General features: G+C 45.2%; 4 protein-coding genes across 4 annotated transcripts; all 4 read right to left on the bottom strand.

The window, feature by feature from the left end:
• Positions 1-5,359: 5,359 nt before the first annotated feature.
• On the bottom strand, positions 5,360-6,771 carry BHQ10_007492 (uncharacterized protein; the record flags this gene model as incomplete). Its single annotated transcript, XM_040880193.1, has 4 exons — positions 5,360-6,298; positions 6,347-6,490; positions 6,556-6,660; positions 6,730-6,771. The coding sequence occupies 4 exons, from the start codon at positions 6,769-6,771 to the stop codon at positions 5,360-5,362; spliced, it is 1,230 nt and encodes a 409-aa protein (XP_040735995.1).
• A 480-nt stretch (positions 6,772-7,251) lies between these two features.
• BHQ10_007493 (uncharacterized protein) lies at positions 7,252-8,247 on the bottom strand (the record flags this gene model as incomplete). The annotated part of the gene is made up of 1 exon (XM_040880194.1): positions 7,252-8,247. One exon carries the CDS (start codon positions 8,245-8,247, stop codon positions 7,252-7,254), a length of 996 nt encoding a protein of 331 aa, XP_040735996.1.
• A 2,812-nt stretch (positions 8,248-11,059) lies between these two features.
• On the bottom strand, positions 11,060-14,371 carry BHQ10_007494 (uncharacterized protein; the record flags this gene model as incomplete). Its single annotated transcript, XM_040880195.1, has 6 exons — positions 11,060-11,828; positions 11,899-11,986; positions 12,035-12,121; positions 12,175-12,468; positions 12,518-13,535; positions 13,586-14,371. The coding sequence occupies 6 exons, from the start codon at positions 14,369-14,371 to the stop codon at positions 11,060-11,062; spliced, it is 3,042 nt and encodes a 1,013-aa protein (XP_040735997.1).
• A 548-nt stretch (positions 14,372-14,919) lies between these two features.
• Positions 14,920-16,125, bottom strand: BHQ10_007495 (uncharacterized protein; the record flags this gene model as incomplete). The annotated part of the gene is made up of 2 exons (XM_040880196.1): positions 14,920-15,452; positions 15,516-16,125. The coding sequence occupies 2 exons, from the start codon at positions 16,123-16,125 to the stop codon at positions 14,920-14,922; spliced, it is 1,143 nt and encodes a 380-aa protein (XP_040735998.1).
• Between the last annotated feature and the right edge of the window lie 1,111 nt (positions 16,126-17,236).

Here is a 17,236-nt window from a genome sequence, read left to right on the forward strand (position 1 = left end):
GCCTCGTCCCCGCTCCAGGGACCTATCAGCCCCCGAAGATCAACGGGTCAAGTGCCCGCGTTGCTCCTTCTAGGGTATAGTACAGTGTACACCCAAGCAAAGTGGGTGACGCGGAGATGTCAAATGCAAATACTGACCAGGATCCCCGGCGGCTACCAGTGAAGCTCTTGACCATTTTCTTGATAGTCGTCTGGGCCTAGGTCCCTCACTTGCTGTCACGAGTGCAGGCATGCATTTCCGGTCGAGAAGGTTTGATACTTATCGTCTTTTTTCACTTGCAGGGATTAAAATTCGAGGTGAGACAAGGTGCGATGACGAGTGGACAGCTGGTAATTAGATAAGACTTCTTGCAATCACTGAGTGGTAAGCGGGGGGAGAAGGTGAACAGTCCTAGTAAATTATATTGATTGCTACGTGATACCAGTAGATCCGTTTGTGATTGCCTGCATAGTACCAATATGTAAGGACCAAAGGTGGTTGATTTAATTGGTTTGAAACAATCATGAAAGCGCTTAACTGCAGACGACGTCAAACCATCCATTAAATGGACGTATTATGCTTCGGTAAAAAGTCGGTAGATCGCCCTCCAAATTATCCTTGTAAGCCTTCTCAACATTGAATGCAACAACAATGTTTATACATCTGGGTCACGCAATTCATGCCTGACCTAACATAGAGATGACCGGCTGCCAGCCAACGTAAAATACGGCATCCTTTACTCACAATGGCGTTCTAGGTATTTTAAATTACCGGTGATATCCGGTACAATATTCTTGAACTAAAAGGTACGACTACCGATACTATTAAGCTGTATAGTCGATTAAACAAGTTCGGTCTTTTTGGGAACCAAGTTTTGCAATGATGCCGAACATTAAATTATGCAATAGCGTGAGATACAAGTCCACGTCCTGGAGAGGCCGCTGAAAAACAGTTTGCTCTATCAATGCATAGTTCGCAACACTTGTACTAAGTTCCATCTCACTAATATATATCTGAAGGCAAACCAAGGTGTCTGATAAAACTTTCTTGCGAACCATGTATCATCAATTCCTTACAGGGATGTGAGTCTCGCTAGTAAGTCCAGGACGTAGATACTGGATAGACTGAATACCAGAGAGAAAAGGAGATTAGTCTTTGAAGGAACCACTTCATAGGTTCGAAACAGAATGCCAGAATCAAGAAACTAAGAGATACCTGTACGAGTTGAAAGCAATCAAGCTTCCCTCAAAACTCAAGCCCCGAAACAAGCCAGCCTAGGCATGCACTGTAGTCAATATTGAAGCATAAGATTCGTTTGTGAACAAGTAGAGTGTTCTAGGCTACGAGTGGTACCCCTATATATCGACTCTCCAAGTGCTCTCTGCGCTGGTGTAATATTCTGAATACAGCCATAACGATTGATCAAGGTTAATATTCGAGCGAACCAAGAAGATCCCCTTTTCTTTGTAGGCTTGAAGCGCACAGGTACGTCATACTTGATGGAGGATGAAAAAAGGTTAAAGTTAGGACTCGCGATATCCGTCAACCTTAAAACCCTAATCCAAGCTACGTACTAAATTTAGATGCATTGCATCAGATCTCAATATAGGCCATGCACGGCCGTCCGATCTAATCGAGCCGTCTTCACTCATTGATCTCTTGTCGTCATATACGAGCCCTACGCATGCAAGTCTATCTGTTAGTCTTTTCAGGGTTGCTGAAGAATTCTTGAGCTATTTATGCGTGCTATCCCATGCTCGTTTCGATATTTCGGTTTCTTTACAGATTTCTATCCTCGACAGTGGCTCACGAGTCTGAAGAATTCACTTTCATTCTATGCGACTATCGAAGCAGACTAGTCATTTTCATTGTGCATGCTCGGGGTCATGATGTCTAGCTATCAGATAACGCAAATATGAATCTTTCAAAAGAAAATAGTAACAAAGAATATCGCACAAAGACCTCCCAATGAAACCCCGTAAGTAATTAACTTCCCTCTAGGAATGAAATTTCCGAGACGCCGTCGCTGGTATCATTAAAGCAGAAATTTAAAGAAGCATTTAGATGCAAGATTGAAGAGACATCATGGTGGCAATCATGTCCATGGTGGAAAAGTGTAAAAACCCATAGATCACTGATTGAGTATCTGTCATAGGAATTCTGTATCGTCGCCTATGCTGTGCTCCCATACGTGGGTGGGTGTAGGTCTGAATAACCACCTCAGTCGAACACCCCCGCTGGAAGGCAGTCGGCAAAGGCATTGATGGGCAAGATGGTGTAAGCTAGTCATCAAGCTCATTGAACGCGAAGACGTCGTGAATAGCAACGAAATATATGAGTGTCATGACGAATAATCATATCATTCATGTAATCTGTCTATAAGTTCGTTATCAAACGAGTCAACGCAGGCTTGGGCTTCTTTGGTCCCTTGGCTTTTTCTTGATTGTTCGGAGAAGGTTGTATATCTGAAGTGCTGTTCTCAGACTGCACTGCGTCTGTGGTGGTTACCTGCGCATTGTAGCTTCTGAACCCCTTGTACCTCTTGCTTGCTGACTTTTGAGGGGGTGGAGGCGGTGGTACTATTGAGATGGCATTTGAGACAGATGACGACTGCCTCTGATGTTGACTTATCAAAGGTTCTCGCGGCATATCTATCGATAACCCTCGGCTAGACTCCAAGCTATATTGATGTTTGTGGAATGTCGATGGGTTGTAGTTGGGTATCACAGAGTCTCGAGTATGGTCTTTCGGAAGTGTAGAAATCTCTAGCATTCCTTGCTCGGCGTCACGCTCCTGCTGCCGTTGACGGCGTTGTTGTCTGTTTGACATAGCCTGTTGTCTCTTGGTCTCTCTTTGGGCGGTGTGGTAAGCATTGATAGTTTCGTAGCGCTTGATCTTCTCGTCCCACTTCTTTTTTCTTCGAAGGAAGAATACTACAGCACCGACGACTGTGTCACACAATGGTGGTTAGTACATGTTCTAATAATTGACCGAGACTAAAAATGTGTCGCAAGAATATTGTGAAGGGACTTACTCGCTCCAAGACCAACGGCCCCAACGACTACTCCAATCGCGATCTGGGCTGTCTTTGATAGTCCGCCATTACTTCCCGAGGCACCTGCCTCATTGTATGCTGTTGTCGGTCCACTATTTGGGTTCGAACCCGGAGCATCGGTACCAACACTACTGTCCGCCTGCACAGTAGCAGCCAAACAGCTAGCTACCAGAGCCAAAGCCAGCAATTGACGTGATTGTTGTAATGTTCTGATGTGCCGCGTCATAGTTGTACTAATATGCAAGAGCTGTTATGATGAGGACGTGAGATGTCAAGTCGACCCTATACCATAACCGTACAGTATAATGCTCGTGCCAATGATGAATGAGATGTTGATATTGTGAAGTGACCGAGTACCACTCCGGGCAGAAGGCGAGCTGTTACACGGCAGTAGGTTGTTGTACTCCCAAGCAAAGCCCAGCTTTAATTGTCACTCCATGTAGCGCTCAATAATATCTTCTTTGACTCCTCTACCACCAGAGAGGAAGAAAATGCAAGAAGAGGTGGGGAGAGGGAACCACAAGGTCTATGTATCCCTCGGCCACCCTTAGCGTGGTTGGTAAAGAGTTTCATCTCGCGCGGAGTCAGCTATTTTGAGGTACATGAAGGGGCACCAGTCAAAACTCAACTTCCAAGGAGATTTCTATGTTGGCTAGTGTAGGTCGAGTGTTGGTGTGTTAGGCAGTTTTCCAACAGTTACCGACTCGGCAGATAACCCCAATATGGAGAGGTCAAGGAGTAATAATAGACGACTTGCCAACGCGGACGCTTCATTGGCTACAATCTGCATTTCATATGTAGCTAACCACGGCGCTTGTCCTGAAAAAACTCTGAAGAATTCTGAAAATAGTGTCGGTGGTGTTTGAGGCGAAAGAGGTGGTTGGAGGAGAGGCCCATGCCAAGCACCGTAAGCGCTGCAAGTCCTAATTCGGTTACTACTTTTGAGCCACCATGGAATGGTTGGACGAGAGCTCTCAAAAACATTTGGACTAGATATCGATATAGTTAGTCTCTTATGCATAATTCATATATTAACTGCATGGGAATTGTTTCTATAAATGTACTTAATTTAAATTCTGCAGGCTGATCCATGATACAGCTTCACATTTCTCCTCACATTGGTTCTTTTTCTGTTGATCTATGTATAGTTGGAGAATACGATATCTAATTGATTGGCCTTCCGAACAGGTCCAACAACATATAAGAATTGACACTTCCGCAGAGTTTTTATTTATTTAGAGATGGGTTCTCTCTACCCTATATCGAATATCAATCATGACCTGCCTACACCATTGCCGATAACCGGCGATAGTGACATGACCGTCTACTGGCGAGGCTTTACAGACTTATTATAACTAGGGTCCTCGGTTAGAAGGTTGTTACATGACAACTCACAATATGAAGTGAGGAGACGGCTCATATAAATAGAACCAACCTTGCAATTTGAGGAGTACAAAGGCTAAAGATAGAAATAATATGCACACGATAACGACAGCAACCGGTCTCGAGAGGGTCGCAAGCTGATGAAGGTCGCTTTTTGTACCTATATATATCTACACTTGCCCACTTTATTGATTAGCTTGTCCATTCGATTTGAGCGATTCTGCCGATGTTGCAGAAGGCTGCCTCGTTGATGTGACCGGAATGGCCTATTCATAGAATTTCCACCACACTCGGATCAAAAGTACCTATATGAGCTGCAATTTTCCATATCACCGGCATTAAAGCTAGGAAAAATGCGGTTAAGAAGCGGGGTCTTCTGCTTTTATCATCGTCTTGTGTGAGCAATAGAGAGATCATTTAACATACTTTTCTACTACTTAGGGAATCTATTTTTGGTCTGGTTGATTTATGTTTACCAGATAGTACAAACCTAGTTGGGCAGTAGAACAAGATGGCTGCTTTGCCCAGGTCCTTGTTGACTGAACGGATTATTCCCGACATGATCCCCCTCGTTTTACCTTGCCTACAGTTTGTGGGAGGAAAAGTGTTTATCGTGGAAATGAAGGTCAATAGTGGACGTTTATTACCATGATCAGAACTTATCACGCTCCTTTATATTTTAGACTGAGCCCAATGCAAGCTCCAGTCAGGAAAGCATGTTCCAGATATGATTTACACTGCCGATGAATCAACACTCGCCATATGTTCAATTCCGTTCCCTGATAGAATTCATCACTCCGAAGCAACGAGTTCCTGGACTTGATTGCCATCGGATGATTGAATGGTTCTGATATATTTTGCGACGCCAAGCAGATGATTGTGAACTATCTGCCAGCACTGACATGACTACAGGGAGTCTTTCAACTGCACATTCACTGACACCTAATCCGCGTAAGGTCTATAGATGTCCAACTTTTCACTAGTTGCCTCGAATTCTAGCTCAACATCACACGCCACGAAGAACACCGATCCTTGCTTCAGATTATATGTCTTGCCCTCACTAGCCTTAGCCGTCATTTTACCCTCCCCGCCGGTAACACAAATAATACTTGGGCCGTCAATGGAGTTCATTTTCTCCTTCTCGCCAGCTTTGAGAAGAGTTGCAAGGACATTAAATTCGCTAATAGGGGGCGCATATTCCACGGTCTTGCCATTAAGACCTCTGTTTGAGACATGCTTGCCCAATCGTGCCTCGTCGGGATCATGAGGCCAGCCGGTAAAGGCTTCACAGAATAGAGCAACACTATCGCGGTCTGGGCGAGGACAGAATCCGGTATTGAGAACGTTGTCGGATCGGGCCATACATTCCATGATATTACCAGATAGGTATGCATGCATACCATCCGCAGGGACATAAACTGCTTCACCGTGCTGCAAAATTAGATAATTCATGCACACAACGGCAAAGAGGGTACCGTTGTCGAACTCGGAGTACTGGGCAGAAACTCTTTCCAACATCTTAGGAATATATGAATACTTTCCGAATGTACTTTCCGGCGTCTTGGTAAGCTCCTTGATCGTGGCGGCAACGGTCCTTTCGTCGGCTTCGAGCATATTCTGTCCTATCCGTTTGAGGGTTTCGTCATTGAAGTGAGATTCAGGTGATGGCAGAAACTTTTTCAAGGTCTCATTTCGGAACAGTTGCGTCAAATCGTTGAGTGGTTTCCAACCGGCAAAGAGTTCGAATTGTGAGAGCGCAATGGCAATCTCAGGTTTATGGTTTGTATCAGTGAACTTTTGTGGGAGTTGCTTATGAAGTTGTTCGGCGAGTTTGCGATCCGGATGGATTTGAAGAGGAAGAGCCTTGTCTATCGACAATATCTATCAAAGAGTCAACAATGAAACCGGATCCGACGAATACTAACTTACCTTGGGCAGAAATGGCAGACCGCCACCGAATTTGTCAACGATCTTTTTTCCGACCAGATTCGGGTTCTTATTTAAGTAGTCTTCGAGTGTCTCGCCGGTTGCTATGACAAATGACGGGACAGAGGGATAAGTGCCCATCCACATCTATTCTTTCTGTCAGCACGGAAACATAAGCGAAACTTGCCGAAGAAATTGTATGCGGTACGGACCTCCGAATATGTTTTGTTAGGATCGATCTTGAAGTCGGTACCCGGTTGCTGAGAGGCTAGTATGGCGGCAAGCGAATCCTCGCCTTTCTTGCCCCAGGGATCGGTCTGTCAGAGGGTAGCAAGAGTCAGCATATGCATCAGAATGTTGTACTTGTATACGAAACAGTCACGTACTTTGCATTTGCAGCGAAGCTCGACGACAGATTGGCCGGCCATGATGGATGTGGTGCTGTGACGTTTTCGATATTTTATCTGCGCTGAGAAGTAACCACGGATGTGTAAGGTGAGCGGGGTCGTGAAACAGCTTATTGAGGAGGATAGAAGAGAATATGATCAGTATGTTGTCTAACATGTGAAGTTCAATAAAGTGGCATGAGGCCCTATATACGGAATGTTAGGGCACCCGAAGTGGATCACGGCCGATCTCATACATACGTTTGAATGCCGTCATCCATGGACAAAACTTGCGGGCGACCACCAGCATAACTTGATTGCAATTAGGGCTTGGATAAAAAACCCTAAGTTCGATTGAAAATGAAAATTATTATTCGCCTCCTAATGCTAACCTGCTAACTCCATAAGATAAACAAAGCAAACCGCCATGACAAGACGCCCTCATCAGGTGAAGAAGAGAAAGAGTAGGACAGAAGGAGAGGAAAAGTTGCGGCTAAACTATATGATGTTCTTCTACCCATCTCAGTACCATAGGTCATCTTGGTCACGAACCATTTCTAGAGTCATTGTTCGTCGATTTATCTTGTTAGTGGCAGACTGCGATCGCTTAACAGTGATAACTTGAGGCTTTGTGTCACGGCGAGCGGCATAGAACCTTGGGCTGATTTCATGTTCTCCAAGTCGGGAAGTACTGTTGGCTCGAGAAGCCGAGTGTCGTGACAACGTAGCCGATGACATGGCATCAGACAAGGTGCTGGTTGGGCTGTGGATTGTTTCGAGAGGTGTTCCGCGTTGAGAGCGAGGCTTCCGTCTTGTGGCGATTGCAACAAGTGACCTGCCTCCAACGTCAGGATCACACGAGTGACTCCGTAGTCTTTGTGATCGTTGACTACTACGTTTGGTTGCTTTGGACTCATATTCGTCATCAGCATCGTCGTCTGAGTCGTTTTGCCGATAAGAAATATCGCCATCGCTTAACCGGATGTCGACTCTCTTCAAGTCCTCCATGTAGTGCTTACTGGCGGGCACATAGCGGAAGTGAGGTCGACTCTGCTTGTCGACCTTCTCGGCGACTTCTTGTGCATAATCTGGCTGCACGGGCCTATATCGGAAGTCCGTGACTTTGCCTTTGTCGAGTGATAAATTCCTGACCGGTGAGTTGACACTCGAAGGAAGCAAGATCCGAGTTATTCTTTTAGCCTTCGATAAAGCTTTTGAGTCTGCTTCCTTTTCCGTCTTTTCCTCTTTTAGGCTTATCTTTTCTTTTGTGGCCAGCTCGTCATCAGAGCTTTCGCTAGCGGAGTCGAGAAGCAAGACTTCCTTGTTGCCAATGTCTATACTAGGAACAAAGCCTGGTCCATACTCTTCGTCGTCACGAAGGTATGGGTTTTCGAACTGAGACCAGGCCCCTTCGACGGGAGGGGTAATGGCAATGTCGCCCCAGCGTGAGTGAAGGCGAGGGTGCCGCGTTTTGTGTCGCCGGATAATGTCGAGCGAGGTGTTGACGATATTTGCCATGATGAGGATGGGAAGAGAAGATGTTCTTCTCCAGTCTTTGTCTGACTTCTTCCGTTCAAAAACGATGGAAGAACTGCTGTTGAAGAACGAAAGATATAGGTAGGTTGAGATGGGATTTCAAAGATGACAATTGCGATGAGAGGAGAGTGGGCAGACCGGGCTGAGCAAACCTAACGAACAAAGACTTGTACAGATGTCCTCATCACCCCACTGTTATGCACGGGACCAGCCGGCAATGTTAGGACTCTTGTTCTTGAAAGGCACTTCAGACGGACGAAAGAGTCAAAAAATGAGAGAAGGTCAGATGGTGGTAGACATCAAGATTAAGTATCACTTGGGGTAGCAATTCCTCGGGAGGAAAAGCAAAGTGAGAAGGAGCTTTGATTGAGTTTCGCTCGTTTTGTTTCAAGCAACCTGCTTAGAAATAAGCATAAGTATGACAGTAACTGTTACAGGCTATGCATGCAACTAGACGAGTCGGCATAGAATAAATGAAAGTGAGAATCAATTTTAATCAATCATTTCTGTTCGACGCCTGGATCATTGGCAGATTCATGGCATAATGTACTACTCCAGAATCAAGTTGTACATGTGCTCCATAAATTTACTCCCAATAGGGCTAAGTTTCACGAAGCCGGAGTTTCAAATACACATTTCTAGATAAATTAAGAAACATTCTTTGACTGCTAATTACCTTTCGGGGCTAGACCGACAGGAATCAGTAAAAATAGATTCTTAACATAAGCTGTCAAAATTGCAGATAACTGCCAAACTGAGCCTAGTTTTGGCGGTTAACCATGCATAATGCATCAATCTTTCTATAAACAGATAATTCGCCTTAAGTATGTAAATATAGTAAATGATTGGTCGATTGTTTAACGCTCTGTTCTCTTCGCTGTCGTTCTTGTTGTACAAAAATGTACGCGAATTCGCTTTATCCTGGCGAGAGACGAAATGATTTACTCGGGTAAATGTGAAATGGACAGGGTATACTGCACAGAGTGAGGGAACGAGGACAATCGAGGAGGAGCTAGGGAGAGAGTCGGGTGATATTCGGAGCTGACATTCGAAAAATCAAGAAATTGACTCCACAATATCCACCACTCTCTCGTGTACAAAAATGCGGCGCAGTCAAGCAGGCGAACAAATCGGTTGCATGAAATGAGGAGTCAGTTGTATTGAACTAGGCTGTAGCGATGCAATGGAGGCGCTAATGGGATCGTCCTTGCAAGGATCTGTCAAGCCAGAACGCGGTCTGTGTCTGTCAATCAATCTATCATTTCTTAGGCACACGATCATGAAAAATCTCCGGGTGATTACAGATGTACGTAAGTCAGTGTCATTGGATGAAGATAATCCGCGAATAATCAGCGAGATTCTCGGGCTGAAGTCGATTAGTACACTCACAACAAATTCACGTAAAGTTGGTGTGGTGGAATCCTCGTCGTATTCATTTAGACGCGTACGTCACGAGAAGAATATTCGAAATAATGTTGATCAGCCAGGTTCAAGCCGACCCAATAGTCAAGGGTATTAATGATCATGATTCGCCCGAGTCAATGAGACTGTTTGACGCCAAGTCAAGCCGATAATGAACTGTAGTATCATTCTTGGTGGGGGATGGTCCGGATGTGCAGGGGTATATAGATCATGAGCCAATTAACGCTTGTACATAACGATTTTAAGCGCTGAGGCGTCGCAGTACAGCTCTAGAGTGCATCCTTCATATCAGAGAAATCCGAACCACTAAGGAGTAACCGGTTACTTCATAGTTTCATATCGAGGGAAAGCAAACAAAGAAAATTAAATTTGTCCTTTCTCGGTGAAAAATATTCATTTGCCTAGCACCTGGAAGATGTATGAAGAGAAGCCAATCAGCAAACAGTTCATCGACCGTGGGTTCACGCCATAATGTAGTGTGCACAAGAAGTGACAGCTGCTCCGTCAACAAGCTTGAGGCTTCTTCACTGGGCATTTCATGCATGTTTCGTATCTCCTCAAGACCTCGAAAGATTCAATTATTTCCGGCATGTCACTGGCATGGTGGGTTCGGGTAGGTCACCGAGTCAGGCAGGGTCATATTAAGATCTGTCATATCACAGCGCGCCGTCATCTGGCGAAAAAATTAATACATGTGTGATCATTACGTGATTTGACATATAACAGATCTCTATAAGATGATGGTGAGATCTCTGTAACATGATGGTGAGGGTACGGGTAAAAGTACGATAGTGCCTTTGATATATGACGGTAATATTACTGTGATTATCTATATATTTATTATTATACATTATCTTTTACGTGTAATTAAAAATATAGATCATAGCTATTAGACGCGTCAATGCTCCTGAATGTACATAACACCCTACACCACGCCCACCAACAGTCTCGTACGTACGTAGACTCATTCGTAGGTTCAATGTAGATTTGTGCCCTAGATTTGTACGTGAGCTCGCATGTCAACTGGACTGGGGATTGGAGGAATTCACACACCGAATTCGACACCAAGATGAGCCTCGTTGGTGAGATTGTAAGCCTAGATTCGTATGTGAGCGCGTGTCAACTAGATTGAGGGGTTGGGGGATTCGTACACCAAATTCAACACCAAGATAAAGCCTCGTACGTGGGCTTAGATTTGTAAATACATACAAATCAACAGAAAGTAGAATTCGCACACTAGATTTGAACACCAAATTGAGGCCTCGTACGTGACATTTGTGTGGTGTGTAGGTGCGTGCCGGGTTGGCATACTATATATGTCTACAAGGTACATGTAGTGAGCGTGGAAGGCTTCATGTCAATTGTATACAGGCTACGAGTATTGTAGCCTTTCACTAGTCCACCCTGGTCGCAGATACTCGGCATCAAAGGTGACATCCAAAGAGCTCTCCAGAACGTAGTTGATTTTCCAGTCAACACTAGCGCAGGCTCCACTCTCTGTTTGTGCCCAGAGAGAGAGTCCGATGGTATTATCACCTGTATAGTCAAGAATACCAGGAGGAACAGGGAACTCAATCTGATTACCAATGTATGGATTGAACCGACCCATTTGATAACCGTTCACGAAAAGCTGCGCGCGGAATGCATCAGTGGTCCCGCAAGCAGAAAGCTCAAAAGATATTGAGACATCTGCGCCCTCGGGGATCTTCAGAGGTGCATTTGTGCGGTAGAATTTGATATCAGCCGCAGTAAAGTTGAGCTGAGATCCTGTACCGGACCATGAATCGTCCTTGAAGCCGGGAAGATGCCATCCCATTCGCTCAGCGTATAAACCACCTTCATTGTACGGGCCACGCGTCGAATCTATGTTGGTCTCTCCACCTGCGGTACCAGCAACTCGCCATTGACTGAATTTGACAGAGCCGTTCTCCGACACTAATGTGGCTTGAAGGATACCGCGTGGGTTAAGAGCTCCTGTGGTCTCGTCATGTCCGGTATCATCGTGTACGACGACGAGAACGTTTTCTGAAGATGTGCTGATGTGGCTAACATCAAATGGAAGTGTGAGATTGCTCTGTTCAACAGACGCGTCTCCAAGGTATGAGTCCAAGAATTGGCCGTTGAGCCAAACAGAGAAACCACTGAAAAGAAGACAAATGGAATTAGCAACTTAGATAAGAGGAATACACGGCTCGAGTGTACTATACTGACAAAGCATCTCCTCCTTGTACGCTCAAAATAACACCTGTAGCATTTCCAGTAAAGTAGCCACGCCATATACGGATTGAATTGTGGAAACCTGTCAGAAAGTGCGTTAGAAGATCAAATTTCTTTAACAACCTTTCACATTCAGGAGGGTCACCGTATTCATCAGCATATAGCACTGGATAAGTGGTGGGAACAGTAGGATTCGACGTATTCAAATGATCGGCGGCTAAATTGTTAGTAATTTGAATGTGTCATGGTTCTCAGATTGTGAGAGCTTACATATCCAGGCCGCACTAGTATCCTTATAGTCTTGAGCCTTCTCTGGCAGACTATCGTTGTATTTCCAAGGTCCAAGGGATGGAAGCTTGATCGTGGGCGGCTGCGGCAGTGAAGCTTGAAGACTGCCATATGAAGTTTTGGATGTTTTGAGCTCCTTATCGTTCCAAAAAATAACCTGTACCTGCTTTGATGCAAAAACTTCAATGGGGCTCGCCTGGGCTGAGTCACCCTTCAGGTGAATCGTCGAACCGTCAATCTTTGCACTACGGACGAGATGCGGACCCTGGATAAGGACTACTTTACGGTAAATATGTGTTCGACAGAAGAATAGCATAATACTTACCACTTTGATCTGCTGGGACAGACGGATCCGTGTTCAGAGCCGGTGCCCAAAAGTAGTATGCAGACTCTCGATCAAGTAGCAAAACTCGAACACCTGTATCCAATTCAATGACGCTCATGCCTTGGCCTTGTGTGAAGGAGACAGTGAGTTCGCTACCGGTTTGGTTGCTGGAATCCTGCCCAGGATAAAACCCTACCCCAGAACATCCTTCGCACCGCTGCACCGACGCCCACTTGCCACCCAGTACTGAGAATTCTCCAGATTCACCAGTCGGTACCCAAAGGGCAAGAGTCGGAATACCATCCAAAACAGCATAAGTCAGGACCTCAGCAGTGGAGTAGAGTAACTTGTGGGAACCGAATTGGAAATCTGTCACGATAATTTTGGACTGATGCCCGTTTAACTGGATTGAATTTCCATATCTGGGTACTGAGAGCGCTCCGAAGGAGGTTTGGACCCGCAGTTGGAAAGTTTCGTCCGTGGATGAGGAAGAGTTGGTATGAAGCGTGACATAGAATGTACCATTAGTGTTTGGATTTTTAATCACGTATGCCTGAACAGCTGAGTTGGTGGAATACTGTGTTCCGTTCCCGACCAGATCGGTGACCGTGAGATCTTTTGCTGCGCGAGTAAACATTGTCAACAATTTTGTCTCATAATATTTCGCGCCAATGGTCCGGTTCTCTGAAATTGGCGATGAGTAGTCATAACTTGTAGCTACCACTGGGGTAGCAATTGCTCCCCAATTGGTCCCTCCGAAGATCATGTACAAGTTGATTGCTGTAACTCGCTGACCAATGTTCCATCGATAGAAAAGATTGGCAAAATCGGGCCCGATGTCTCCAGGGCAGCCGCCGGCAGGTCCTCCCCACGGGTTGTACGAACCTCCTTGGAATTCTGCAAGGAAAGATGGCATTGTCGGCTGTGTCTCCTGGAAATAGTCGTAATAGTCTACTACTTCATAGGCAATATATTCGCCATTAGTTCCAGTACAGACACTCAGATCACACGACCAGCACTGTCACAAGTTAGCGAATGTAAAGCATGGTCTGAGAAGCAAAAACGAACCGATGGATAAGAATCCAGACCGACAACATCGACATTCGCCGAACTATTTGACCAATCTTTTCCCCACGAAATGGCCCGTACATTCGGCTCATTAGCGATGAGAGGTATATCTACCCCATTCTGACGGGCATTTGCCTCTAGAAGCTCCATATACTTAGCTGCCGGCTCGTATTCAACTCTCAGAGACGGTGAACCAGTCCATTGATCGCCGAACTCGTTTTCAATCTGGTATGTTATAACGTTTCCCCCGCTCGAAATCTGATATTTACTGGTGATTTCAGAAATCTTCGTGAAGTACGGTTCCCAAGCTGCCGTATATCGGCTATCATTGTTTCGGAGAGAGCCATATTCGCCAGTTGTAACCCAAAGAGGAAATCCGCCAGCATTGGTCTCGGCATTGATATAAGGCCCAGGACGTAAGAGGACATATAGTCCTACTTCTTTAGCCATTTCAAGGATTGGGGTGATGTCGTGAGCGCCAGTCGAAAAGTCCACCGTATGATTGTTTGGAGCATGATAAGCCCAATTTACATACATAGCAAAAGCGGTAAAGCCAGCAGCCTTTATCTTCTCGAGAATATCGATCCAGAGCTCTGGAACAGGAATGCGCCAATAGTGCCATTCTCCCGCAAAAACAAAGAGTCGTTGCCCGTTTAGCTCGAAGCTGTAATGATCCCATTGCACGACATCGTTCAAGCTGTCATTGTGCAGTGGCCATTGATTCGCCAAAAGGGGAGATGCGAAGAGGAGAAAGTAGACTAAAATTTTTGTCAACAGTCGCGCCATGGTGTAACTACTCATAACATTCTTATGAGTAATACGAGCGTGTTTTGGAGAGTGAAAACCTCTGCAGCGAGACTGCAAGCTAGATATTTAAATAGAAGAACCTTGGAACAAAAAGCTTATTTCATATGCAGATCGGCTGCCAACAATTGGAGGAATATTTATCGGTTCATTAATATGGGAACACCGAATTAATCTCGGGTAAAAGGCCTCTATCCCTTCCGAGCTCTCGTCATTTCTCCGCTTCATAGCCCTAATCGCACGCATTTGCGGGGTCCACGTTGATGGAATCCCTGACGTAGCATGTATCCTTGCTAAAATTACGTGAAATCGATTAGATATACTCAGTACTTACTCATTAATATTTAATTTTCTATCAGAGAGGAGCCTCTGGATTCCAAAATAACAGGCAAGCATTAAGTAAAAATCGACGATATTCCATCTAACTTTCGGGTTAAAGAGCAACGAGGCATATTTATGCACTATGAGGACTTGACTCATTCGGAGCGTGATTCATAAAACTTCTCCTCAATTATGCAAGATTTTCTAGATTAAGGTGCCCATATGGCGACCTTCTTGACCCGATCAATGAGGTGGTGAACTTTCCGTGCGGCCTCAATCGAAGCATAACCGTCCTCGTCACCAGTTGCAAATGCCTCATATAGCCGGGCTGTGTTGATGGCAAAGTCGAAAACACCAGTGACATGAGCCGGCTCATTGTACTTCCAATTGACCTCTTCCGTCTCACCATTCCACTTTTTGAGAAGTACCTTGGCATCTGGCATAGGACCTTGGACATAACCGCCAGCTGGGCTGGAGAATACGATCTCGCCTTCTGAGCCACTAATGATCCATCTGAACCCGGCCTCGTCGGCAGAAGCTGGGATACTGCGCACATTGATTGATGCTACGGCTCCACTTTCTAACACACCCTGGACGAAAATGAATTCAGGCGCAGTGACTTTGTACGCGGGATCAACGACGGTCCCAGTAGCATCAAACAATGGGACGGTCTTTTGATAGGTTTTGAAAGTGGCTTGGACATCTTTGAACTCGCCAAGTGTATCCAAGAAGGGGTCCAACCCTTGAAATTAATTAGTTCAAATTCAAAATGCATGCCTATTATTTCAAATATTCGAGTACGTACCATGTCCTAGGCCAATGTTTATCCGACCTGGTCCCCCCTCTAGGTCTGCAAAGTCTTTTAAACTTTCTGGCAGACCTGACCATGTCGAAATGCCCATAAAGCCCGTCCAGCTGGTGCTAAGAACGTCTCCAATGGCTTTGGACTTGACCAACTCCTTGATTTTCTTGAGTGCAAGATTGGCACGAGCTTGAGCTCCAATCACAGTCTTAACGCCTGCTTGTTTGGCAAGCTCGGCTAGATCCTCTGCCTCCTTGTAGGATTTTGTCAGGGGAAACTCCACGTAGACATTCTTTTTATTCTTGAGAGCAGATTTCGCGAGAGCATAGTGCTTGTCAACGTGGACAGAAACGACGACGAGGTCCACATCCGGATCCTGGGCCATTTCATCTACTGAGCCATATGCTTTAGTTGCAGGGTCAAGTTTGTTGTGCTCTATTGACTTCTGCGCCTTTTCGACCGTAGAGTTGCATAGGGCAACGATTTCGTAGTGTGGAGAACCAGCAAGACATGCAAGATGAGCGAGACCCCAACTTCCGGGTGTATAGCCTTCACCAGAGGGATTGACAGTGACAGTGGTCAAACCAACCAATCCAACTCGAATAGGAGCCATATCGAGGTTGTTCTTGTGGTATAGAAATGAATTGTAAATTAAATTCCAATAGAGTTTTAAGATGAAGTTTTGATGATTGATCTGGAACCTTGTCTTGGAACGTGTTATTTTGCGAATTTTTAGAACTTTATATAACAAAAATCCGATCAATCAATTTTCCATCTACCCCAGTGAATCTTGAGACCGCGGAATTCCGAAGTCCTAGGATATCAGGTATGGGCCAAGGCAACGCGAACCCAAAGGCGAGGGTTATTCATTCATTAAGTCTCTGTGAAGTCATTTACTTGAAACTGGTGTTATAAGATCTAATTAGAGCAATGATAAGAGCCTCTTTCGAGGTTTCAGCTTCAAATTTCTTCGTTCACATTGTTCAAGGCGTGAAATCCTAAGGTTCATACTTCACATTGAAATCTCGATCTAGACTGCTTTAGGCTGGGCCCACCTGAACTCCGAGAATTTCGTCCGTAGAAAAAGGACAAGAATCACACAATCCAACTCAAGATTGTCAAATGTGTCATCTAGCGAGGAAAATTAGCCAATACGTTAAATTCCTGTGAAGGTCTTGCAGAAACGTAGATACAATTACTCATCATTACACGCCGCTGAGAATCTTCTTCGATCATTCTGAGTCTCTCCGCCCCACCTGAATTCCGAGGGCTTCAAATCGGATTTATCATCGCGATAGCAATAAGAATTGTGAGTCAGACCGGATCATTGCTTGAACCGAAACTGAAATTTCTTGACAAGCATTATCGGCAATGCCACTCTCAAGGAAAAAGTCCTGCGTGAGATGCAGGCAGTCTAAGTTGAGATGCAATCAGGCGAATCCGAGCTGTTCTCGCTGCTCCGAGCGAGGTGCAAGCTGCGTGTACGACTGGAGAATCGGCACAGGAGTCCCTTATCAAAATTCAGCGACCTCCAGGGTAGCCCGAACACCTTCGACGCCAGCAAGAATCCGTGAGGAGTTAACGGATGCAGTCCAGTCCGAGATCTCCAACGATGCATCAAGTCTATCGACTTCTACGTTCATGAATCATCAATTTCATGATAACATTATCTCTTTAGATGAATTGCAGCTGGACTTTACCTCAATAAATGCTAATACCGAGCA

This window comes from Talaromyces amestolkiae, assembly GCF_001896365.1.
Source record: "Talaromyces amestolkiae strain CIB chromosome Unknown scaffold15.1, whole genome shotgun sequence".
In the NCBI taxonomy this organism is placed as follows: domain Eukaryota; kingdom Fungi; phylum Ascomycota; class Eurotiomycetes; order Eurotiales; family Trichocomaceae; genus Talaromyces; species Talaromyces amestolkiae.